This window comes from Oncorhynchus nerka, linkage group LG17 (genome assembly GCF_034236695.1).
Source record: "Oncorhynchus nerka isolate Pitt River linkage group LG17, Oner_Uvic_2.0, whole genome shotgun sequence".
Lineage (NCBI taxonomy): Eukaryota > Metazoa > Chordata > Actinopteri > Salmoniformes > Salmonidae > Oncorhynchus > Oncorhynchus nerka.
Window position 1 is genome coordinate 12,495,317 of NC_088412.1, and position 27,690 is coordinate 12,523,006.

General features: G+C 40.9%; 1 protein-coding gene across 2 annotated transcripts in view; it reads right to left on the reverse strand.

Moving 5' to 3' along the window:
- Positions 1-3,278: 3,278 nt before the first annotated feature.
- Positions 3,279-27,690, reverse strand: part of LOC115144702 (EGF-like repeat and discoidin I-like domain-containing protein 3) — a 44,755-nt gene continuing 20,343 nt past the window's right edge. Inside the window, exons 4-10 of one of the 2 annotated variants that reach the window (XM_029685729.2) lie at positions 22,632-22,745; positions 21,950-22,131; positions 12,069-12,224; positions 11,444-11,588; positions 8,623-8,807; positions 7,507-7,662; positions 3,279-7,147 (exon numbers count right to left, since the gene is read on the reverse strand). In XM_029685729.2, the coding sequence (XP_029541589.1) occupies positions 7,004-7,147; positions 7,507-7,662; positions 8,623-8,807; positions 11,444-11,588; positions 12,069-12,224; positions 21,950-22,131; positions 22,632-22,745 (1,082 nt within the window). In that variant the 3' untranslated portion in view covers positions 3,279-7,003. Of the gene's footprint in view, positions 7,148-7,506; positions 7,663-8,622; positions 8,826-11,443; positions 11,589-12,068; positions 12,225-21,949; positions 22,132-22,631; positions 22,746-27,690 lie in introns of both variants that reach the window. The other variant, XM_029685728.2, reaches the window with a different exon arrangement.

A 27,690-nucleotide genomic window follows, 5' to 3' on the forward strand; every position in this document is an offset into this window, starting at 1 on the left:
AAAGCCCAGATGAAAGCCTATGCCTGGGGCTCTGAATACCAGGTCCCTGTGAACTGCAGGGGGGAGACTGGATCCAGGGGTATAATCTATACCGTCAACAGCAAAGCCAGTTTGTGTTGGATGAGATCACACATACACAGGCAGTCACAAAGATGTGTACACACACACACACACACACACACAGCCCAAATGTGTGGTTTGACAATGACATAAGTAGCTCTGCTGTCACATTTGTTGAAACTGAGAGGAGACACTCAGACGGCAGGGTTGGTCACAAAAGGGGATGTGAGTGTTGAGTTAGAGGGTTTGAAGGGTGATAATGACATGGGACGGTAACGGTGAGAAAGCCAATATTCAAACGCATAACCAAACGTGACGATAAAGACGAATGAGCTGGATTTCTACCAGGTCGACCTGAACTATAGAGAATAGAATGAGTTATTTCTATCAAGGGTAGAGTCTTTCACAATAGCACCACATAAATCGGATACACCTTTAGCTCCTCAGAACTGTTGACCTACTTGTTGACCTACTTTCCTTGCTTTACTCACATATTTGAGGGTGACTTGCACTGTTATACATGGTTATGGATGACTACAACATGAAGTTATACACGCAACTACACAGGAGGTTGGTGGCATTTTAATTGGGGAGGACGGGCTCGTGGTAATGGCTGGAACGGAATAGGGGGAATAGTATCAAATACATCAAACACACAGTTTCCATGGTTTCCATGTGTTGGATGGCATTCCGTTTGGCCGTTCAAGCCATTGTTATGAGCCGTCCTCCCCTCAGCAGCATCCAATGCTATATAGCCATATCCTTCAGTAGAATAAATCAGTTTAATATCACAAATATGATAATTAGACAGTACAAAAAATATCCACTCAATCAGCAGTGTTTAAAAATTTAAAAAATTAAACCCTCTACTGGGGAAAAAATGACTGTTTAGAACTGCCAAAAATGACTGTTTAGAACTGCCAGAAATGTCTGTTTAGAACTGCCAGAAATGTCTGTTTAGAACTGCCAAAAATGACTGTTTAGAACTGCCAGAAATGTCTGTTTAGAACTGCCAAAAATGATTCCAGGATCATTCTTCTTCTTCGAGAAAAAAAAATGTGCTTGGGTGGCAGAACTGGTCAGAAATAGCTGTTTTTCCAGGAGAGATTCCTTCCTGAAGAACCCCCCCATTACACCCCACAGGCCCTTCATTCTTCCTGCTATTCTTCAGCCCTGCATTCTTCACTCTCTCTCCAGGCTCCCACTTGGGCACCAGGTTAAGGGTAAAACCTTGGTGGAGGGCTGGGGCACCAGTAAAACCTCTTGGTGGAGGGCTGGGGCACCAGTAAAACCTCTTGGTGGAGGGCTTGGGCACCAGTAAAACCTCTTGGTGGAGGGCTGGGGCACCAGTAAAACCTCTTGGTGGAGGGCTGGGGCACCAGTAAAACCTCTTGGTGGAGGGCTGGGGCACCAGTAAAACCTCTTGGTGGAGGGCTGGGGCACCAGTAAAACCTCTTGGTGGAGGGCTTGGGCACCAGTAAAACCTCTTGGTGGAGGGCTGGGGCACCAGTAAAACCTCTTGGTGGAGGGCTTGGGCACCAGTAAAACCTCTTGGTGGAGGGCTGGGGCACCAGTAAAACCTCTTGGTGGATGGCTGGGGCACCAGTAAAACCTCTTGGTGGAGGTCTGGGGCACCAGTAAAACCTCTTGGTGGAGGGCTGGGGCACCAGTGGAAAGTAAAACCTCTTGGTGGAGGGCTGGGGCACCAGTAAAACCTCTTGGTGGAGGGCTGGGGCACCAGTAAAACCTCTTGGTGGAGGGCTGGGGCACCAGTAAAACCTCTTGGTGGAGGGCTGGGGCACCAGTAAAACCTCTTGGTGGAGGGCTGGGGCACCAGTGACAGTAAAACCGCTTGGTGGAGGGGCTGTATTTACCAAATTAGGACCTGGCAAACTTCTGGGTCCGGGGGGAGGGAAGGTAAGAACCTCTCGACCCCGGAGTGTAGTCATTGATGTGAGACATTCTGAATGTTGCAAATAGAATGAATATAGCGGACGTGGATTTCCCATCTGACAGACATTCAGATCTGTTCTACACAATAGATTTCTATCTGAACATTCTAACGACATCCTCCTGAAGAGACCCCTGGGGATGCTTTATTAGGGATCGGCCTCCATCGTTTTAAGAAACTCCGCCCCTTCATCTGTTTTGATTGGAGACTTGACAGGTGAAAACCGTACGGCGGAAGCTTAATCATTAGGCTGGCTATCACCTGGTCAGTTCGATCAGTTCTCTTTTAAAGGCAAATGGAAACTGAGCTTATGAGTACACAAAGACAACAACCTTTACCCCAAATAGTGCAGGCAATGTTGACGGGCACACTTTTAGACAAGATCAAAACACCACACCCACAGTCTTCCTTTATCTGGTGGCTCCATCCATGTGATATCACTTTGTAGTCCAGGCTGTAAACAGAGAGACAGCCATAGGCACAATTAAGGCGAGAAAGACGTGGAATGACAAGTTTAGAAAAGGTGTGGTGAAGGGCTGGAGGCCAAGAGACAAGTCATTAGACCTTCTCTCAACACAGCTGAAAACTGACTCCACATCCACCAGTCTTTTATTTACCCTGTATTTACTCCAGTTAGTTGGGTGAACGGTAATTACCTAATAATTACCCTTTTCTTTGGGGTTCATTTAAACAAGCACCATTACAAACTATTTGGTACCGTGTAGTTACCAATTGTGGTACATTTTTTAAAGCAACCAAACAAAAATATCCCTTATAAAATAAGTCATTTATTTTTTTATTAAACAGGACAATAAATGCTACAATTTGAACATCTTGGAATAAGAGGTGTTTATGGAATTACTGCTGTGATATTGCCATGAAACTATCCTGGATGGGGATAGTGGTGTGAATCTCACTGTATTATAGTCAATGTGTGTCCATCCAGACAAAAGGATTCTACAGAGGACAACATTGGAGGGTTTTTGAAAGGTGCTGTGGGTAATGATTTAGATAACGCCGTCATATAGGAGGGAGAGATTAGCCTTCAGGGCGTAAAAAAAAATGCTAAACAGGCAGATTGACCCAAAGATTTCAGCCCTTTTAATCTTCTCCTTTTGAAATGAAAACGTCTGAAATGGATTCAGGTTACTGAGGGTTAAATCTACAATGTGGGATTTGTGTTTCTGCCCATTGAGAATTGACCAAAAATTGCAGCAAACATCTCAGATTGCAGCTTTAACCCAATACAGGTGAAATGAAGAAAGTCTGACATTTAAACCAGTTTATTTACTGTACGATAAACAAACTATCTGCATTTAAGTCCTTTATTATCTATGTCTTGAGAGTTACAAAAGGCCAAACACAAGGGAATTCTCTTAACAGAAACATGAACAAAATGAATCAGATCCAGTCAGAATACTGTAAGATGTAAAAGTATGTGTAACTAATAATATGGCATAAAAACACATCAATTGTATATTTTTTCATGACTCATAAAACCAGGAGATTGTGGAATGAAAGAACCGGAAAGAACTAGTCTGATGAACAATCTTTTTTTTTTAAGTGTACAGAAAAAAACTATATAAATGAAAACTTCTCTGTTGGAACTGAGAAATCTTAGACAATACAATGCATGCAGACATCAGATAACTGTTTTGAAACAGTCTGCAAAAGATCAGAAATATTTGGACAGTGTTTGACACTAGCATCCATCCATAGCCTTGACTGCGTCGTTGTCTGCGTGTACATCTATCGCCCACGTGTCCAGCTGTTCGTGTTTGATTCAGATTCATTCATATCAAAACTAATAACTTATTGCACGAGCCCATAATTCAAGAGGGATCTTTACAATGTTAGCTATGACCTAGGAGCAATATGGAGATAGCCGGTCATGTGATGCGTTCAGTGCAACCGTATAAATCTTTTTTTAATTACATTTTTTCATTTTCTATCTTATCAGTGTGGACACAGCCTTCGAATTCTACGCATAATTTTGGCCCTCTTGTGAGAAATGGATGGCATTTGATTAGTCTGTTGCAAAACATTCCATCTTCTAGGAACAATTTATAACAACAAGTATTTACACTAGGAAGGATAACCAGCTCAGAAATAAAACTGATGGAAATGTGGTTTTGGCTGCTATTGCCAGTCAGAAATCTACAGAGAAATCTAAATTGCTTCCTGATAACTTATGGAAGCCATATATACTGTTCTCCTATGCAGTGAAACGACAGATGCCTAGTATTACAAATCTTTCTTTTCCAACACTCAATCTACATGTATGGTCAATATGTATACTGTATTTCCTCAATGTACCAAACTTTGGGATTCACAATTTCACATATTTACCTCAGCAAAGAATAATCAAACTGACTCTGAAAGTGCCTTAAAAAAATATATAATACAAAAAAAATAAAAAATAAAATGTATATATAAAATAAAAAATAAAAACATGGCTGAGTGATATTGAGTTGAGCTGTGTAGTATCATGGAGTGTTATAACAACATCAGTAGCACATACAAAATGAATAGATCTACCTTGTCCCAGATCAGTTGTGCTGTCTTGACAACTCGTATGTTTGTGTTTAGCAAGACAGCACAAACAGATCTGGGATCAGGCTAGAATGGATCTGCCTAGACCTGAGAAAGACATTTTGGCAGCATCGTCAACGTGCTATTTTCTACTTTATAATATTTGTCAGTTAGTAATAAATGCATTACATTGAGTTGTGATAAAACCATTCTTGTAGGACAGAGTACATCGAGTTATAATACACCACGTACTTTAGTTATAACACATGTTATAACACCACATACTGTAAGGTAGTATGTGCACTTTTAGTTTCTCTTTGGCAAAAAATAATCAACTAAAATAGAATTCAACTACTTTGGGATTTTGGAATGTTACAAGATTACAGAATAAGTCTATGCGTTCTAAATGTTAAGTCTGCTACTACGCTGAACAAAAATATAAAAGGCAACGTGTAAAGTGCATCATGAACCCATGTATCATGAACTGAAATAACAGATCCCAAAAATGATCCATATGCTTAAAAATATTATTTCTTTAAAATTTTGAGCACAAATGTCTTCACATCCCCATTAATGATACTCGATCACCTATCAAGAAGCTGATTAAACAGCATGATCCGTGGACCTTGTGCTGGGGACAATAAAAGGCCACTAAAATATGCAGTTGTGTCACACAACACAATGTCACGGATGTCTCAAGTTCTGAGGGAGCGTGCAATTAGCAAGCTGAATGCCCACCAGAGGTGTTGCCAGATAAATTAACATTTAAAATTATCTACCATAAGCCGCCTCCAACATCGTTTTATAGAGTTTACCAGTACATCCAACCGGCCTCAACTGCAGACAGCGTGTATGGCGTCGTGTGGGCGAGTGGTTTGCTGATGTCAACGTTGTGAGTATGGCGTCGTGTGGGCGAGTGGTTTGCTGATGTCAACGTTGTGAGTATGGCGTCGTGTGGGCGAGTGGTTTGCTGATGTCAACGTTGTGAGTATGGCGTCGTGTGGGCGAGTGGTTTGCTGATGTCAACGTTGTGAGTATGGCGTCGTGTGGGCGAGTGGTTTGCTGATGTCAACGTTGTGAGTATGGCGTCGTGTGGGCGAGTGGTTTGCTGATGTCAACGTTGTGAGTATGGCGTCGTGTGGGCGAGTGTTTGCTGATGTCAACGTTGTGAGTATGGCGTCGTGTGGGCGAGTGTTTGCTGATGTCAACGTTGTGAGTATGGCGTCGTGTGGGCGAGTGGTTTGCTGATGTCAACGTTGTGAGTATGGCGTCGTGTGGGCGAGTGGTTTGCTGATGTCAACGTTGTGAGTATGGCGTCGTGTGGGCGAGTGGTTTGCTGATGTCAACGTTGTGAGTATGGCGTCGTGTGGGCGAGTGGTTTGCTGATGTCAACGTTGTGAACAGAGTGCCACATGGTGGAGGTGGGGTTATGGTATGGGCAGGCATAAGCTACCGACAACGAACACAATTGCATTTTATCGATGCCAATTTGAATGCACAAAAAAGTACCGTGACGAGATCCTGAGGCCCATTAGGAGGCCCATTTTTTGTTTAAGGAATCTGTGACCAACAGATACCATATCTGTACTGCCAATCATATGAAATCCATAGGGTTAGGGCAATTGATTCATTTCCTCATTAAAATCGTTGCATGTTGCGTTTATATTTCTGTTCAGTACACTTAAAAGAAAACGTTAATTTTGTAAAAATGCGAATAATAATGAATCATAATGCATTTATGACTAGTTAACTAAGACCATACACATAGAAACAAAGCAAAATACATTTGGTATACATTTCTTAAAAATAAAAAAAAGAACGAAATTCGTATAAAGTCCATGGTCACACGAGGAGTCTTCATTAAGCAAACACAAAGTAGTTCAAAACATCTACCAAAGCACTGCAGAGTCACAGCTTGGAAGCTAACAATACACACGAGTGTGTTCAATTACAATATTACTCACTTCAGGACGGTCAGGTGAAAACCCTCTATTGGGAAAAAACACTCAGCTAAATGAGCTACTATTGTACATCACTGGGTTTCAGGTTCAGCCCGTATACAGTAGCAGTGCTGATCTAGGATCAGTTTTGCCTTTTGTGAAAAAAAAAAAAAAAAATCATAATAATGAATAAGATCAACACTCCTACTCTGAAACTCTGAACACAACAGAGGCCTTGATCTAGGAAGGACAGTTTCAGAGTCCATGCAGTTCACAGCAGTAGTCTGTGTGCTCGAGGTACAAGTTGACCTTAAGCACAGATCTAGGATCAGATTACCCCTACCCAATTCTAGCAGTAACCATTAGGTGGTTTTGTACCTCCTCAGTCGGGGCAGGGTTGTGGTTATGGCGTGGTGTTTTGCTGCCCTCTACAGATCTGAGCAAGGCAGTGCAGGTGTGGCTCAGGAGGTTTTGGAAAGAAAGGAAGAGGGGGGCGGGGAAAGAGGAGACCTGGGCGGGGCTACTCGTCACAGCCCAGCAGCTCCATTCGCAAGGTGATGCGCCCGTGCCAAGCCCACGGCAGGATGCGGACGAATCGGGCGTAGAACGGAGGCTCGAACAGGTTCTTCTTGTGGACATTGTTGTCGCTGTTGCCTGGGAAGATCTGGAGGTTGGAGAGTCGAATCACACGCACAGAGACAGATGGGAGTTAGTTAATTAGCTACTTAGTTAGCTAGCTACTTAGTTAGCTAGCTACTGAACACCCATCACAGAATCTATAGAACATCATGAAATCTATGACATATGTTGAAGTGTCTGTATCTCATGGCAACTGTTTATTGTGTGAAAATAAAAAAGGAGTCAATTATAACTGGGGGAAGAAAAAATTAAATTAAAATAAACTCTTAATTTAATAGCCAAGAAGCACTTTGCTTGGTCCATATTCCTACACAGCCACACGTTGGGTAAATTCATGTTGGGCTCAGTTCTTTGGATATCAAGATACAAAAAATAAAAACAGACCTTGTCTGTGCTGGTGACATCGTCCTTGACTATGCTCCAGAATTGCCCATCGTCACTGTAGGACACCTTGAAGGCAGAGACAAACTGGACCGCGCCAAAGTCCTTGGCCCCCTGGGTGATGATACCTGTGATTTTCTTAGGAGACTCCAGGTCCACCTGTTACAGAAGGAGAACGCGTCAGAACAAGCAGGACTCCAGGTCCACCTGTTACAGAAGGAGAACAAACAGGACTCCAGGTCCACCTGTTACAGAAGGAGAACGTGTCAGAACAAGCAGGACTCCAGGTCCACCTATTACAGAAGGAGAACAAGCAGGACTCCAGGTCCACCTATTACAGAAGGAGAACAAGCAGGACTCCAGGTCCACCTGTTACAGAAGGAGAACAAGCAGGACTCCAGGTCCACCTGTTACAGAAGGAGAACAAGCAGGACTCCAGGTCCACCTGTTACAGAAGGAGAACAAGCAGGACTCCAGGTCCACCTGTTACAGAAGGAGAACAAGCAGGACTCCAGGTCCACCGGTTACAGAAACAGGGTTTCTCGAGTGGCAAGGCTGCTGATTTCGAACTACACATCCCCGTGGCAGCAGCGGTGGCTTGTCTGTATCCCCCACTAAATCTCCCCACCACGAAAATTAAGCATCTTGGGCTAACCTAGATAAATCAAGTTCAAAACTAATTGTCAATAATTTGTTGGTAAACAGTGAGAGAGAATCTTTGCGAAGGGCTGACTTAGATACATCAAATTCAAAAATGGTCAGTAATTTGTTGGTAAAGTAAACAGGGAAAGTTCTGGAAGATTCTCTCTCACCAACACAAATCACCCTCAACCAACATAGAAATAGATGTTTTATTGTCACACACCAGATTGGTGCAGTGAAATGTGTTGTTTTACAGGGTCACACACAGTAGTATGACACCTCTGGAGTAAATAGAGGTTAAGTGCCTTGCTCAAGGGGCTCAACGACAGATGTTTCACATTGTTGGCTCGGGTAATCGAACCAGCAAACTTTTGGTTACTGGCCCAATGCTATAACCTCCAGGATATCTGCTGCCCACTAAGTGACCCCACCACCCACACCACTTTCCAAAATCCCCTCTGAACCCCCTGCAGTTACCTGCAGCCACTCATTGCGTTTGGTGGTGTCCGCCGTCCAGGCGTTGGTCTTGCCCTGCTTGTCCAGCCGAGCGTAGTGTGGTTGCCAGGTGAACGCCTCAATGCCCCAGGTGCGGTAGACGCTGGAGGCCGAGATCTGGCGGTCGGCGAGCAGGCGCGACTTCATGCCCAGGGGCTCGGAGCAACCTGCCGTGTTTGAATACACTGTGAAGTGAGACCACAAGCAGCGGGAGGGAAAAGAGAGAGAGAGAGAGAAGTATGATAGACAAGAGACGGACAGGAAAGGCCCAAGCCGGCCGGTGAACAGCACACTGAAAGCACATGGATAACGACAGCCAGTACCGACCAGAGGTGGACGGAGTAGTGAGAACACATAGCCGTACAGACATACAGACATAAGGAATACAGACATAAGGAATACAGACATAAGGAATACAGACATAAGGAATACAGACATACAGACATAAGGAATACAGACATAAGGAATACAGACATAAGGAATACAGGCATACTGACAAAAGGAATACAGACATACTGACAAAAGGAATACAGACATACTGACAAAAGGAATACAGACATACTGACAAAAGGAATACAGACATACAGACATAAGGAATACAGACATAAGGAATACAGACATAAGGAATACAGACATAAGGAATACAGACATAAGGAATACAGACATAAGGAATACAGACATAAGGAATACAGACATAAGGAATACAGACATAAGGAATACAGACATAAGGAATACAGACATAAGGAATACAGACATAAGGAATACAGACAAAGAATACGGACATACAGACATAAGGAATACAGAGTTCGCCCAACTTATCTTCCACGCTGGCTCTCTGATGATAGAATGCAATTGTTCTTGGGAGCTTTTTGGCGGTCATTTAAAATGCTACATTTTCAAACCGAGTTGGCCGAACTTTGTACAGCCCACATTATGACTTTGAAGGGTTTCTTGAACTCGGTCCTGGTTTTTGTCCTAGAAATAAACAGCCGACTCAAATAATCAAAGCTTGATGACGAGTTGGTAATTTGATTTCGCTGTGTAGTGCTGATTTAGCTGTGTAGTGCTGATTTAGCTGTGTAGTGCTGATTTAGCTGTGTAGTGCTGGGGGGGGCACCCCTTGGAATCCCCAGGACAGAGTTTGGAAAATGCTGGAGTAGAGAGAGACAGAGAGAGGGACAAAATATGGCAGCCAACTAGTGGGGCATGTAGGTTAGTTGGACTGAGACACAGAGTCGTACATCCACAGCAGTATCAGTACCATGTAGGTTAGTTGGACTGAGACACTGAGTCATACATCCACATCAGTACCATGTAGGTTAGTTGGACTGAGACAGTCGTACATCCACAGCAGTATCAGTACCATGTAGGTTAGTTGGACTGAGACACTGAGTCTTTCATCCACATCAGTACCATGTAGGTGAGTCGTACATCCACATCTACAGCAGTCTCAGTACCGTGTAGGTTAGTTGGACTGGGACACTGAGTCGTACATCTACAGCAGTATCAGTACCATGTAGGTTAGTTGGACTGAGACGTACATCCACATCAGTATCAGTACCATGTAGGTGAGTCGTACATCCACATCTACAGCAGTATCAGTACCATGTAGGTTAGTTGGACTGGGACACTGAGTCGTACATCTACACCAGTATCAGTACCATGTAGGTTAGTTGGACTGAGACACTGAGTCTTTCATCCACATCAGTACCATGTAGGTGAGTCGTACACCCACATCTACAGCAGTCTCAGTACCGTGTAGGTTAGATGGACTGAGACCCAGTGAGTCGTTCACTTCACTTCGTCAGTGTGTTACAGGATGTTTGTAAGGTGCATGTGTGGTGAGTGTAGTACGAGGTCCACGTGGAATCATCATAACCAATAACAAACTGCATAGCATGCTTTGACAGAGTCAAAGATGTGTCTGTTTTAAAAGTGGTCAGAAATGTCCATTTCCCCCCCAAGTAAATTAAACCAAGCCAGACAACCCATGGCATCATGATACAACCAAGCCAGACAACCCATGGCATCAGGATACAACCAAGCCAGATAACCCATGGCATCAGGATACAACCAAGCCAGATAACCCATGGCATCAGGATACAACCAAGCCAGAAAACCCATGGCATCATGATACAACCAAGCCAGATAACCCATGGCATCAGGATACAACCAAGCCAGATAACCCATGGCATCAGGATACAACCAAGCCAGATAACCCATGGCATCAGGATACAACCAAGCCAGACAACCCATGGCATCAGGATACAACCAAGCCAGATAACCCATGGCATCAGGATACAACCAAGCCAGATAACCCATGGCATCAGGATACAACCAAGACAGACAACCCATGGCATCATGATACAACGTTACAGAGTACATAAAGGCAGTCCAAAATCTCGCTAGCTCTACTAGTGTGGATACAAGGTTGTGATGATCAATATGACTTGGTTACTGGTATCTGGAGTATCTGGATAGGTACCGAGTCAGACTGGATCTGATGCAAAGTGGGCAGTGTGTATGAGTATCTGGATAGGTACCGAGTCAGACTGGATCAGACTGATTTCCCACAGTATCATTTCAGTCAGACCTCAACCAAAAACCTTCTGGTAAAACGCAAAACCCTCTGTACCATAGAACCATCCGACACACTGAAACCAAACCCAATTCTGTTTGAGTTTGCTAACATTGTTATCGGAGTGTCCGCATGCGTCTGAGTGTGTGCGAGCGCGCGCACGTCTGAGTGTGTGTGCGAGAGCGCGCTTGTGTGTAAAGTAAGCATGCACGTCTGTGTGTTTACCATTGAGCTCACAGCCCACCAGCTCAAAGCGCAGGGTACAGGCCTTGCGACAGACCACGGGGATGATGCGGAAGTACTGGCTGATAATTGGAGGGTCAAACAGGTTGGTCTTGGTGCTGTCGTTGTCCACGTTCCCCACAAACACCTGTAGATGTAGAAGAAATGAAGAATATTATACTTGATCTCAAGTGACTTAGTCATGCATGCATTCATTTTTCATACGGGTGGCCCCGGCGTGACACTGTAGAAGGCAGAGTTCACCAACCCAAACAAATCTATGCCTTTTTCATATCCAGGGAAATGGCACCCCATTCCCTGAATAGAATGTATAAACTATTCCCCTTAAACTCAACCATGGATGTCGAAGCCAGTTCCATTGCATTATTTCACTGTTCCCCCTCTAATCAGGGACTGACTTAGACCTGGGATACCAGGTGGGTGCAATTAATAATCAGGTAGAACAGAAACCCAGCAGGCTCTGGACCTCGTAGGGTCAGAGTTCAAGACCCCTGCCCTAGACCCTAAATAGAACACTCAATACATGCACTATATTTAGAAGATGGTGCAAATGCAGAAATCTTCCATAGTGTGTGTGTACTCAGAGGATGAGAGTGTTTTCACTCACAGTGTCCTTCGTCTGTCTGTCCAGGCGGTACATAGTGTAGGTCCTTCCGTCCAGACTGGACGCCACCTTAAAGGCCTTGATGAACTCTGCTGACCCCATGCGGCTGGCGCCCTGCGTCACGATGCCCGTGAAACGCATCTTCCTCTGCATGTTAATCTGCACAAAGGACAAACACACATGGTTTACTGTCATATCTATCACTATATACTAGTCAACACTATATACTAGTCAACATGGTTTACTGTCATATCTATCACTATATACTAGTCATCACTATATACTAGTCAACATGGTTTACTGTCATATCTATCACTATATACTAGTCATCACTATATACTAGTCAACATGGTTTACTGTCAGATCTATCACTATATACTAGTCAACATGGTTTACTGTCATATCTATCACTATATACTAGTCAACATGGTTTACTGTCAGATCTATCACTATATACTAGTCAACATGGTTTACTGTCATATCTATCACTATATACTAGTCAACATGGTTTACTGTCAGATCTATCACTATATACTAGTCATCACTATATACTAGTCAACATGGTTTACTGTCATATCTATCACTATATACTAGTCATCACTATATACTAGTCAACATGGTTTACTGTCATATCTATTACTATATACTAGTCAACATGGTTTACTGTCAGATCTATTACTATATACTAGTCAACATGGTTTACTGTCATATCTATCACTATATACTAGTCATCACTATATACTAGTCAACATGGTTTACTGTCAGATCTATCACTATATACTAGTCAACATGGTTTACTGTCATATCTATCACTATATACTAGTCAACATGGTTTACTGTCATATCTATCACTATATACTAGTCATCACTATATACTAGTCATCACTATATACTAGTCAACACTATATACTAGTCAACACTATATACTAGTCAACACTATATACTAGTCATCACTATATACTAGTCAACATGGTTTACTGTCATATCTATCACTATATACTAGTCAACATGGTTTACTGTCATATCTATCACTATATACTAGTCAACATGGTTTACTGTCATATCTATCACTATATACTAGTCAACATGGTTTACTGTCAGATCTATCACTATATACTAGTCAACATGGTTTACTGTCATATCTATCACTATATACTAGTCAACATGGTTTACTGTCAGAACTATCACTATATACTAGTCAACATGGTTTACTGTCATATCTATCACTATATACTAGTCATCACTATATACTAGTCAACATGGTTTACTGTCAGATCTATCACTATATACTAGTCAACATGGTTTACTGTCAGATCTATCACTATATACTAGTCAACATGGTTTACTGTCATATCTATCACTATATACTAGTCATCACTATATACTAGTCAACATGGTTTACTGTCATATCTATCACTATATACTAGTCATCACTATATACTAGTCAACATGGTTTACTGTCATATCTATCACTATATACTAGTCATCACTATATACTAGTCAACATGGTTTACTGTCATATCTATCACTATATACTAGTCAACATGGTTTACTGTCAGATCTATCACTATATACTAGTCAACATTATATACTAGTCAACATGGTTTACTGTCATATCTATCACTATATACTAGTCAACATGGTTTACTGTCATATCTATCACTATATACTAGTCAACATGGTTTACTGTCATATCTATCACTATATACTAGTCATCACTATATACTAGTCAACACTATATACTAGTCATCACTATATACTAGTCAACACTATATACTAGTCATCACTATATACTAGTCAACACTATATACTAGTCAACACTATATACTAGTCATCACTATATACTAGTCAACACTATATACTAGTCAACACTATATACTAGTCATCACTATATACTAGTCATCACTATATACTAGTCAACACTATATACTAGTCAACATGGTTTACTGTCATATCTATCACTATATACTAGTCAACATGGTTTACTGTCATATCTATCACTATATACTAGTCAACATGGTTTACTGTCATATCTATCACTATATACTAGTCATCACTATATACTAGTCAACATGGTTTACTGTCATATCTATCACTATATACTAGTCAACATGGTTTACTGTCAGATCTATCACTATATACTAGTCAACATGGTTTACTGTCATAACTATCATTATATACTAGTCAACATGGTTTACTGTCATATCTATCACTATATACTAGTCAACATGGTTTACTGTCATATCTATCACTATATACTAGTCAACATGGTTTACTGTCATATCTATCACTATATACTAGTCAACATGGTTTACTGTCAGAACTATCATTATATACTAGTCATCACTATATACTAGTCAACATGGTTTACTGTCAGAACTATCACTATATACTAGTCAACATGGTTTACTGTCAGATCTATCACTATATACTAGTCATCACTATATACTAGTCATCACTATATACTAGTCATCACTATATACTAGTCAACATGGTTTACTGTCATATCTATCACTATATACTAGCCAACATGGTTTACTGTCAGATCTATCACTATATACTAGTCAACATGGTTTACTGTCATAACTATCATTATATACTAGTCAACATGGTTTACTGTCATATCTATCACTATATACTAGTCAACATGGTTTACTGTCATATCTATCACTATATACTAGTCAACATGGTTTACTGTCAGATCTATCACTATATACTAGTCAACATGGTTAACTGTCAGATCTATCACTATATACTAGTCAACATTATATACTAGTCAACATGGTTTACTGTCAGATCTATCACTATATACTAGTCAACATGGTTAACTGTCAGATCTATCACTATATACTAGTCAACATGGTTTACTGTCATATCTATCACTATATACTAGTCAACATGGTTTACTGTCATATCTATCACTATATACTAGTCAACATGGTTTACTGTCATATCTATCACTATATACTAGTCAACATGGTTTACTGTCATATCTATCACTATATACTAGTCATCACTATATACTAGTCATCACTATATACTAGTCATCACTATATACTAGTCATCACTATATACTAGTCATCACTATATACTAGTCATCACTATATACTAGTTATATACTAGTCATCACTATATACTAGTCATCACTATATACTAGTCATCACTATATACTAGTCATCACTATATACTAGTCAACACTATATACTAGTCAACACGATATACTAGTCATCACTATATACTAGTCAACACTATATACTAGTCATCACTATATACTAGTCAACATGGTTTACTGTCATATCTATCACTATATACTAGTCAACATGGTTTACTGTCATATCTATCACTATATACTAGTCAACATGGTTTACTGTCATATCTATCACTATATACTAGTCATCACTATATACTAGTCAACATGGTTTACTGTCATATCTATCACTATATACTAGTCAACATGGTTTACTGTCAGATCTATCACTATATACAGGTCAACATGGTTTACTGTCATAACTATCATTATATACTAGTCAACATGGTTTACTGTCATATCTATCACTATATACTAGTCAACATGGTTTACTGTCATATCTATCACTATATACTAGTCAACATGGTTTACTGTCAGAACTATCATTATATACTAGTCATCACTATATACTAGTCATCACTATATACTAGTCATCACTATATACTAGTCAACATGGTTTACTGTCAGAACTATCACTATATACTAGTCAACATGGTTTACTGTCAGATCTATCACTATATACTAGTCAACATGGTTTACTGTCATATCTATCACTATATACTAGTCAACATGGTTTACTGTCATATCTATCACTATATACTAGTCAACATGGTTTACTGTCATATCTATCACTATATACTAGTCATCACTATATACTAGTCAACATGGTTTACTGTCATATCTATCACTATATACTAGTCAACATGGTTTACTGTCATATCTATCACTATATACTAGTCATCACTATATACTAGTCAACATGGTTTACTGTCATATCTATCACTATATACTAGTCAACATGGTTTACTGTCATATCTATCACTATATACTAGTCAACATGGTTTACTGTCATATCTATCACTATATACTAGTCATCACTATATACTAGTCAACATGGTTTACTATCAGATCTATCACTATATACTAGTCAACATGGTTAACTGTCAGATCTATCACTATATACTAGTCAACATGGTTAACTGTCAGATCCATCACTATATACTAGTCAACACTATATACTAGTCAACATGGTTTACTGTCAGATGTATCACTATATACTAGTCAACATGGTTTACTGTCAGATGTATCACTATATACTAGTCAACATGGTTAACTGTCAGATCCATCACTATATACTAGTCAACACTATATACTAGTCAACATGGTTTACTGTCAGATCGATCACTATATACTAGTCATCACTATATACTAGTCATCACTATATACTATAGTCAACATGGTTAACTGTCAGATCCATCACTATATACTAGTCAACATGGTTTACTGTCATATCTATCACTATATACTAGTCAACATGGTTTACTGTCATATCTATCACTATATACTAGTCATCACTATATACTAGTCAACATGGTTTACTATCAGATCTATCACTATATACTAGTCAACATGGTTAACTGTCAGATCTATCACTATATACTAGTCAACATGGTTAACTGTCAGATCCATCACTATATACTAGTCAACACTATATACTAGTCAACATGGTTTACTGTCAGATGTATCACTATATACTAGTCAACATGGTTTACTGTCAGATGTATCACTATATACTAGTCAACATGGTTAACTGTCAGATCCATCACTATATACTAGTCAACACTATATACTAGTCAACATGGTTTACTGTCAGATCGATCACTATATACTAGTCATCACTATATACTAGTCACTATATACTATAGTTTTAACTGTCAGATCCATCACTATATACTAGTCAACATGGTTTACTGTCAGATCCATCACTATATACTAGTCAACATGGTTAACTGTCAGATCCATCACTATATACTAGTCAACACTATATACTAGTCAACATGGTTTACTGTCAGATCGATCACTATATACTAGTCATCACTATATACTAGTCATCACTATATACTAGTCAACATGGTTAACTGTCAGATCCATCACTATATACTAGTCAACATGGTTTACTGTCAGATCTATCACTATATACTAGTCAACATGGTTTACTGTCAGATCTATCACTATATACTAGTCAACATGGTTAACTGTCAGATCTATCACTATATACTAGTCATTATATACTAGTCATCACTATATACTAGTTATCACTATATACTAGTCAACATGGTTAACTGTCAGATCGATCACTATATACTAGTCAACACTATATACTAGTCAACATGGTTAACTGTCAGATCACTATATACTAGTCAACACTATATACTAGTCAACATGGTTTACTGTCAGATCACTATATACTAGTCAACATGGTTTACTGTCAGATCACTATATACTAGTCAACATGGTTTACTGTCAGATCACTATATACTAGTCAACATGGTTTACTGTCAGATCACTATATACAGTTGAAGTCGGAAGTTTACAAACACTTAGGTTGGAGTCATAAAAACTTGTTTTTCAACCATTCCACACATTTCTTGTTAACAAACTATAGTTTTCGCGCATAACACAAGTCGTTTTTCCAACAATTGTTTACAGATTATTTCTGTATCACAATTCCAGTGGGTCAGACGTTTACATACACTAAGTGGACTGTGCCTTTAAACAGCTTGGAAAATTCCAGAAAATTATGCCATGGCTTTAGAAGCTTCTGATAAATTATGTCAATTGGAGGTATTGACTCCAAGGTCAAGGCCTACCTTCAAACCCAGTGCTTCTTTGCTTGGAAAAATCTAAAGAAATCAGCCAAGACCTAAAAAAAAATAATTGTAGACCTCCACAAGTCTGGTTCATCCTTGGGAGGAATTTCCAAACACCTGAAGGTACCAAGTTCATCTGTACAAACAATAGTACGCAAGTATAAACACCATGGGACCACACAGCCATCATACCGCCCAGGAAGGAGACGCATTCTGTCTACTTGAGATGAATGTACTTTTGTGCGAAAAGTGCAAATCAATTCCAGAACAGCAGCAAAGGACCTTGTGAAGATGCTGGAGAACAGGTACAAAAATATCTATATCCACAGTAAAACGTGTCCTATATCGACATAACCTGAAAGGCTGCTCAGTAAGGAAGAAGCCACTGCTCCAAAAACACCATGAAAAAGCCAGACTACGGTTTGCAACTGCACATGGGGACAAAGACCGTACTTTTTGGAGAAATGTCCTCTGGTCTGATGAAACAAAAATGGAACTGTTTGGCCATAATGACCATCGTTATGTTTGGAGGAAACGGGGGAGGCTTGCAAGCCGACGAACAGTATCCCAACCTTGAAGCATGGGGGTGGCAGCATCATGTTGTGGGGGTGCTTTGCTGCAGGAAGACATCAGTCAGGAAGTTAAAGCTTGGTCGCAAATGGGTCTTCCAAATGGACAATGACCCCAGGCATACTTCCAAAGTTGTGGCAAAATGGCTTAAGGACAAAGTCAAGGAATTGGAGTGGCCACCACAAAGCCCTGACCTCAATACTATAGAAAATTTGTGGGCAGAACTGAAAAAGCGTGTGCGAGCAAGGAGGCCTACTAACCTGACTCAGTTACACCAGCTCTGTCAGGAGGAATGGGCCAAAATTCACCCAAATTATTGTGGGAAGATTGTGAAAGGCTACCCGAAACGTTTGAACCAAGTTAAACCATTTAAAGGCAATGCTACCAAATACTAATTGAGTGTATGTAAACTTCTGACCCCACTGGGAATGTGAAGAAATAAATAAAAGCTGAAATAAATTATTCTCTCTACTATTATTCTGACATTTCACATTCTTAAAATAAAAGTGTTGATCCTAACTGACCTAAGACAGGGAATCTTTACTAGGTGTAACTGACAGTTAGACCTACAGGTTATGTCGTTGTCTTTTGTTTGAATTGTTGATGTGTCCGCTGTCCGGGGGAAATGATAATACAAGCGGAACTACGTAGCTAATACTGTTGTAACGGGGATCCTTATTGTAGCAACACTTTTGGAGGGAAGGCAATCCTGCGCTGCGTTAGCTAAGTTTTCATGTCATCGGGTGTAGTTCATAAAGGTTGAAGAGTGTATGTTAGGATGAAGTGTGAATTCATGCCAGGAATAATAAGTGTGAAGTTTGATTTCCTCCCTTCTGCAATAAGCAGCCAATGAGGTATTTCTTCCTTTATTCATGTGTTTAATCTGAACCTGTTATAACGCCGGTTAAACTGTTATGTATGTAAGCACTTCAGAGTTATACCAAGCTAATAAGTCACTCGTAAGAGAAGGTTGTAAGAGTGTGCTTAACTGTATTTTTCATTTACTTTATATTTCTCACGGAAGGTGATAATTCTGACTAAAACTACAAAATCAAGGAACGGTTGTGCTCGTGGTTACTGAAGGGAGCTACACTAGGATTAAATGTCAGGAATGATGAAAAACTGAGTTTAAATGTATTTGACTGTACTAGTCAACATGGTTTACAACTCCAGCCACTTTAATAATGGGAATTGATGGGAAATGATGTAAATATATCACTAGCCACTTTAAACAATGCTACCTTATATAATGTTACTTACCCTACACTATTCATCTCATATGCATATGTATATACTGTACTCTAGATCATCGACTGCATTCTTATGTCACTAGCCACTTTAACTATGCCACTTTGTTTACTTTGTCTACATACTCATCTCATATGTATATACTGTACTCGATACCATCTACTGTATGCTGCTCTGTACCATCACTCATTCATATATCCTTATGTACATATTCCTTATCCCCTTACACTGTGTATAAGACAGTAGTTTTGGAATTGTTAGTTAGATTACTTGTTGGTTATCACTGCATTGTCGGAACTAGAAGCACAAGCATTTCGCTACACTCGCATTAACATCTGCTAACCATGTGTATGTGACAAATAAAATTTGATTTGATTTGATTTTGATTTGATGTGCTACCAAATACTAGTCAACATTAACGAAGATAATGTTTCGAATGACTGATCCTAGAGAGTCATGAAACTTTCACTGCACACAGAGGGCAATGACATCGTTCAATCTATGTAAAAAAGGGCAAGAAATGTGACAGGGTCAACCACATTCATCAATGCAATGAGTCTCAGAGAATAAAACACATTTTACATTTGTCAGAATTAAAAAGTATGTCCAAGTCTTATCTGCACTGATATGGAAACAAACAGACTGGTGGAAGTTATTCCCTTGTAGGCAGCCACAATATATAGCTTTGACCTATCCTCCATAAAGTGCATCTTCCTTGCCCTGCTAGACTAGATCAGTAGATAAGGGAGAGATACTCTGCTAGACTAGATCAGTAGATAAGGGAGAGATACTCTGCTAGACTAGATCAGTAGATAAGGGAGAGATACCCTGCTAGACTAGATCAGTAGATAAGGGAGAGATACCCTGCTAGACTAGATCAGTAGATAAGGGAGAGATACCCTGCTAGACTAGATCAGTAGATAAGGGAGAGATACCCTGCTAGACTAGATCAGTAGATAAGGGAGAGATACCCTGCTAGACTAGATCAGTAGATAAGGGAGAGATACCCTGCTAGACTAGATCAGTAGATAAGGGAGAGATACCCTGCTAGACTAGATCAGTAGATAAGGGAGAGATACCCTGCTAGACTAGATCAGTAGATAAGGGAGAGATACCCTGCTAGACTAGATCAGTAGATAAGGGAGAGATACCCTGCAGACTAGATCAGTAGATAAGGGAGAGATACCCTGCTAGACTAGATCAGTAGATAAGGGAGAGATACCCTGCTAGACTAGATCAGTAGATAAGGGAGAGATACCCTGCTAGACTAGATCAGTAGATAAGGGAGAGATACCCTGCTAGACTAGATCAGTAGATAAGGGAGAGATACCCTGCTAGACTAGATCAGTAGATAAGGGAGAGATACCCTGCTAGACTAGATCAGTAGATAAGGGAGAGATACCCTGCTAGACTAGATCAGTAGATAAGGGAGAGATACCCTGCTAGACTAGATCAGTAGATAAGGGAGAGATACCCTGCTAGACTAGAACAGTAGATAAGGGAGAGATACCCTGCTAGACTAGATCAGTAGATAAGGGAGAGATACCCTGCTAGACTAGAACAGTAGATAAGGGAGAGATACTTTACTATGGAGATATCCTGCTAGACTAGAACAGTAGATAAGGGAGAGATACCCTGCTAGACTAGAACAGTAGATAAGGGAGAGATACTTTACTATGGAGATATCCTGCTAGACTAGAACAGTAGGTAAGAGATACTTTACTATGGAGATATCTACTGTTCTAGTCTAGCAGGATATCTCCATAGTAAAGTATCTCTTATCCTGCTAGACTAGAACAGTAGATATCTCCATAGTAAAGTATCTCTTACCTACTGTTCTAGTCTAGCAGGATATCTCCATAGTAAAGTATCTCTTATCTACTGTTCTAGTCTAGCAGGATAAGAGATACTTTACTATGGAGATATCCTGCTAGACTAGATAAGTAGATAAGAGATACTTTACTATGGAGATATCCTGCTAGACTAGATCAGGATCATGTTCATTAGGAACTGTACCAGATTATCACAATTTGCAAAGCATAGAAAAAGCCTCTCATTATACAACACCAGGTAGTCTCTTGGGCTTCAGGCAGTTTTCTTCTGTTTTTATGCTTAAAGAACACGAGCCAGACAGTGGTATTGGAACCTGACTGTTGCACCGTACTGACCTCAATCCAGGGGTTCCTGTCATAGGAGGCTGAGGTCCAGGCGTTAACCAGGCCCTTGTTGTTGAGGCGTGCCAGCTCAGACCCCCAGCGCTGCAGGCCCAGGAATCCGTAGTGCACCGACGAGGCCGAGATCTGAGACTCAGCAATGCCTCCGCCCTCCATTCCCAACAGAGAGATACAACCTGAGTGACGGACAGAGACAGACGTCAGAAAAACACAGACAGACAAGACAGATGCACTCAGATGCAGAAAGAGAAACTAAAAAAAAAGGTAACATATACTTAAGATAGTCTGGTTTATTATTTCATACAGTATGGACACATACACGCCCCACAAAATCAGGCAGGCTGCTTCCAGCCCATGCGTAGTCCACTGACTGAACTACAGTAGCTCCTACTGCGGTCCCACACAGCCATAATTCAGGCTGACGGACAAAAATATTGACCATCTAAAGCATCCCAACTCTTTTCCTTAAGAACGTCAATTTAACTTAAAATTAAAATAAAAACCTAGGCCAGCTTTGGACAGTCCCCCAAATTACATTAACTACCTTACATTAATGTATTTCTTAATCACATTCAGCCTAATGCATTTTATTGCACTTAGAAATAACATGGCAGATTGCAGCTAATAGAGAACCAGTGTGTGTGTGTGTGCGTGTGAGATAGAGAATGGCACTCACGCAGTTGGCAGTGCTTGCCCACGTAGGGGGACGGACAGCGGCAGTTGAAGTCTCCATTCAGGTCCCTACAGGAGCCACCGTTTTGGCACGGCTGGTTGGCACAGTCATTCACATCTGGAGAGAGACATCATGATCACTATCAGGCACTGGCATTCCATATGTACAATCAACAGAACAGAATAAAGTATGAGTAAGATTCTACGGACAGAATAAGTACTCCAATTCCAACATACGCTTTTCCTGAATCTAAAATATATATATATTTTTAGTTATTTAACCTTTATTTAACTAGGCAAGTCAGTTGAGAACACCTTATTTACATTGACGGCCTACCAAACCCTAACGATGCTGGGACAATTGTGCGCCGCCCTATGTGACTCCCAATCATGGCCGGTTTTGATACAGCCTGGAATCTAAACAGGGTCTGAAGTGACGTTTCAAGCACTGAGATGCAGTCGTTAGATGGAGAGAAAAAAATCTGTTCTAAACCTGATAAATGTATTAATAAAAGCAAAGACCTATCTGAACAACAGCCAAATTGGCTCAGATGAGCAGTTGTGGTCCAAATCTCTGCAACTCCCTGAAATACCCCTAGATGGCACGCTTTCCAACAGTATACAACCGGAAGTGTATGTTTTAGAGAGGGCGCTTGGCAACCGGCTGCACCCTAGGAGGACAGCATGTATTCAGAAAAATGGAATGAGAACACACACTTTTTAATCTCTCGCCCGCAAGATTTGATTAAACTTCCTTTGAACACAGCTCTAGATTGACAGTGTGTGTGTGTGTGTGTCCCTGAAATGGTAGCATATTCCCCATGGGCTCTGGTCAAAAGTAGTGCACTACATAGCACCCTATTCCCCATAGGGCTCTGGTCAACAGTAGTGCACTACATAGGGATCCGTTTCAGACAACATGTTTACCATATCTGTGTAGAATATGACCCAAATCTCACTAGTAGCCATCAGTGAAGAGTGTGATTCTGTGCCAGGCAGGCACCCACGAGTGAGTGAGGCACACACAAACACACAGAGGGTCACACACAGCCTCAATTTTGCCAGACCCCAGGAAGTGTAGCTCTGCCATAATGGGGATCCATAATAAATACACACACACTGTTACTCATAACCAGTGGTGAAAAAAGTTGCCATACCGGAGTAAAAGTATAGATATCTTAATAGAAAATGACTCAAGTAAAATCAAAGGTAACAGTCAGTATCTGATGTGGCCACCAGCTGCATTAAGTCCTGCAGGGCATATCCTCCTTATGGACTGCACCAGATTTTTTGGTTCTTGCTGTGAGATGTTACCCCACTCTTCTACCAAGGCACCTGCAAGTTCTTGGACATTTCTGGGGGGGGGGGGGGGGGGGGAAATGGCCCTAGCCTTCACCCTCCAATCCAACAGGTCCCAGACATGCGCAATGGGATTGAGATCCGGGCTCGTCGCTGGCCATGGCAGAACACTGACATTCCTGTTTTGCAGGAAATCACTCACAGAACAAGCAGTATAGCTGGTGGCATTGTCATGCTGGAGGTTCATGTCAGGATGAGCCCGCAGGAAGGGTACCACATGAGTGAGGAGGGTGTCTTCCTGTAACGCACAGCGTTGAGATTTGCCTTCAAAGACAACAAGCTCAGTCCGATGATGCTGTGACACACCGCCCCAGACCATGACGGACCCTCCACCTCCAAATCGATCCCGCTCCAGAGTACAGGCCTCGGTGTAACAGTCATTCCTTCGACGATAAACGTGAATCCAAATATCACCCCTGGTGAGACAAAACCGCGACTCGCCAGTGTCTGGTCCAGCGACGGTGGAGTTTGCCACAGAGGCAGTAGGGTTGACAATGTGTTATATTGACATGCGTGTGTACTGGAGCATATTGCTGTCATGCCTGAGCATTTATAATGTACCAAGTGCTTTTGGGTGTCAGGGAAAATGTATGGGAGGAATGTAGTGGAGTAAAACATGGTGGTGTTCGCCTTTTAAAGACCTACTAAAGACCTACTGAATTACAGTCATTATTGAAAAAGATCGTAATAATACCGCACATCACTAAATAGGACTACTTAAATGTTAGATACCTCACATAGTTCAAGCCTGATGAATTTACTGTGTTTAATAAGGCCTCTCCTCCTGGTTACACTAGTGACCATATCCCCTCGCTCATCCCGCAAAGGCAGAGGTGTTGCTAACATCTGACAGCAAATTTCAATTGAAGTCCACAGACACACTCCAAAAGTGTTTCGGAGTCATCATTGACTCCGTGTGATTAGTCCAACATGTCTCTGGACTTACTCATTGCCACAATCATACCCTGGCTCTAGTTTTGTCCCACGGAATAGATATTGTAGATCGAAATAATTTACCTCAGAATCCTCAGAATTTACCACCATCTCAGTACGTTTGCAAACAAATAATTTGCTCACACCCAAACCAAGGATTCAAAAGGTGCGCTATAAATTCTGACAAAAGAAAGACACCTAGATGTCCTTCCGGACTCCCTCCACCTACCCAAGGACATCGGAGTACAAAAATCAGTTAATGTTGCGTAAAAAAAAAAAATAAAAAATGGACACAAGAAAATCGCTCCCTGGTTTACAGAAAATACCTGAGCCCTGAAGCAAGCTCCCAGACAATAGTCACAAGAAAATAGCTCCCTGGTATACAGAAGACACCCAAGCTCCCAGACAATAGTCACAAGAAAATCGCTCCCTGGTTTACAGAAAATACCTGAGCCCTGAAGCAAGCTCCCAGACAATAGTCACAAGAAAATAGCTCCCTGGTATACAGAAGACACCCAAGCTCCCAGACAATAGTCACAAGAAAATAGCTCCCTGGTATACAGAAGACACCCGAGCCCTGACGCAAGCTCCCAGACAATAGTCACAAGAAAATAGCTCCCTGGTATACAGAAGACACCCAAGCTCCCAGACAATAGTCACAAGAAAATAGCTCCCTGGTATACAGAAGACACCCGAGCCCTGACGCAAGCTCCCAGACAAATCGGAAATAAAATGGCGCTCCACCAAACTGGAAGTCTTCCGGCTAGCTTGGAAAGACAGTAGAGTGCAATATTGAAAAGCCCTCGCTTTTGCTCGATCAGCCTACTTTTCCAACCAGATTGAGGAGAGTAAAAACAAAAATCAAACATTTTTGATACTGTCGTAATGCTAACTAAAAAGTTTCATTCCCCAAGTGAGGATGGCCTTCACTTCAGCAGTGATGAATATATGAACTTCTTCCAAGATCATGACCATTCGAAAGCAAAATTACGGTCTCCTCTTTGAATATGAGCATTACCTCAGGAGTAAATGTCAGTTGGCTTTTCATAGCCGAGAGTTCAGAGGTAGAGGGAGGTAAAGGGAGAGAGCACATCCGGTGAACAGGAAAGGGTTCCATGGCCGCAGGCAGAACAGCAGAAACTGGACCAAAGATTACGATAACTAAACCTTTCATCTTTGGTGTTAGCTAGCTCGCTACATTAGCTCCAAAGCTAGCTAGCTCGCTACATTAGCTCCAAAGCTAGCTAGCTGGCTAGATAAACACAGTGCTAAGATAGATAGCTAGCTACGTTGGATATTTTAGCTCATAACGTTAGCTTGTTATAATTTTGAACATGCACTGACTTGCGGTGTAACGTTAGCTATTTACTGGTTGGTGATCTGACCAGCAGCAATCGTGTCCCTAAAATTGACAGTTGATAGTCAGATTAGATGGATTGTCCTAATAGAGAAAGTAGGAAGTGTTTTAAAATGCCTAAATAAAAAAGGTTGGCAATTGGTTTAACCACAACTTCCTGCATGTTTATGGACCGAGAAAGCCAGATCAGCATGCTTTCTCATTTCTCAAACTAGCCAAAACAAGCTCAGTAACTCAACGCATACATACACACCTATTGAATACACATTCACCTGTATTGTGAATAGAACTATGCAATCTTAAAATTGACCCCGTTTTTTTCTCATTTTGTTGTTATGTAGTGAGATTGTTTTTACCAAAGTCAAATGTATTGTTTGATTTGAAAATGATAGAGGAGCACAGGCCTATTCCTTTAGTGTTGTGGAGGTCTATTCCTTTAGTGTTGTGGAGGTCTATTCCTTTAGTGGTGTGGAGGTCTATTCCTTTAGTGGTGTGGAGGTCTATTCCTTTAGTGGTGTGGAGGTCTATTCCTTTAGTGTTGTAGAGGTCCCTGAGTCATGGCTTGCTTATGTGATCCTATGCTCGCTGATAACGGGTTAAACTGGCCGGGTTAAACTGGCCATCTGTATTTAAAAACGGGGAAATCTGGGATTTGTACATTCATTTTGTGACTTGTAAAATTCATGATATAAAAGCCATATATTCTTCAAGAATCAAACTTATAAATTCCTCATGAGCTTATTAGATCAACAGAGTGTGCTCAATTCTCTAACACCATCCCTCAGCTGTTGACCAAAACAAAATGACAGGGACAGTGCTTTATCCAATCCCAACAGTTTCAGGTCCGACAAGTTCCTGGCATGGGGGCACAGCTAGGGGGTGTCCCACTGGTAGTATGCACAGCCAAGTCTAGCCACACAACCGCCAAATTAAAGTATATGAAGTTGTAATTTGCTTTGTGAAAGCCTTTTGGGTACTGACAAAAGACCTCAGAGGACCAAAAAGAAAGTCCTAGAATAGCCCTGGCTCCAGACTTTGCCCGACCGTGGTGTGAGGCCATGTGTTTTGCGTTATGACTGAGGGTTTTAAAAAATGTCCTAAAATTAAAACATTGAGATTTGACAGTATATTGTAGGTCACAGAGATACTATAATTCAGGGTTACAGGGTTCTATAAGTAATTATATGACCGTAATATTGTAGGTGGTCCGACCATAGACAACACTGTGTGACAGAGCATTACATTAACTGAAAAGTAATTGTGTTGATGCTTAGTGCAACTGACCTGAACTGACCTGGTGTTTCCTTTCCATGACCAATTTAGGAAAATGGCCTCCCCTGCTGAAAGGCTACCAGAAACGACTGTAAACAGAACAGTGTGACTTGCAGAAACTACTAAACAAAGTATTGAATCA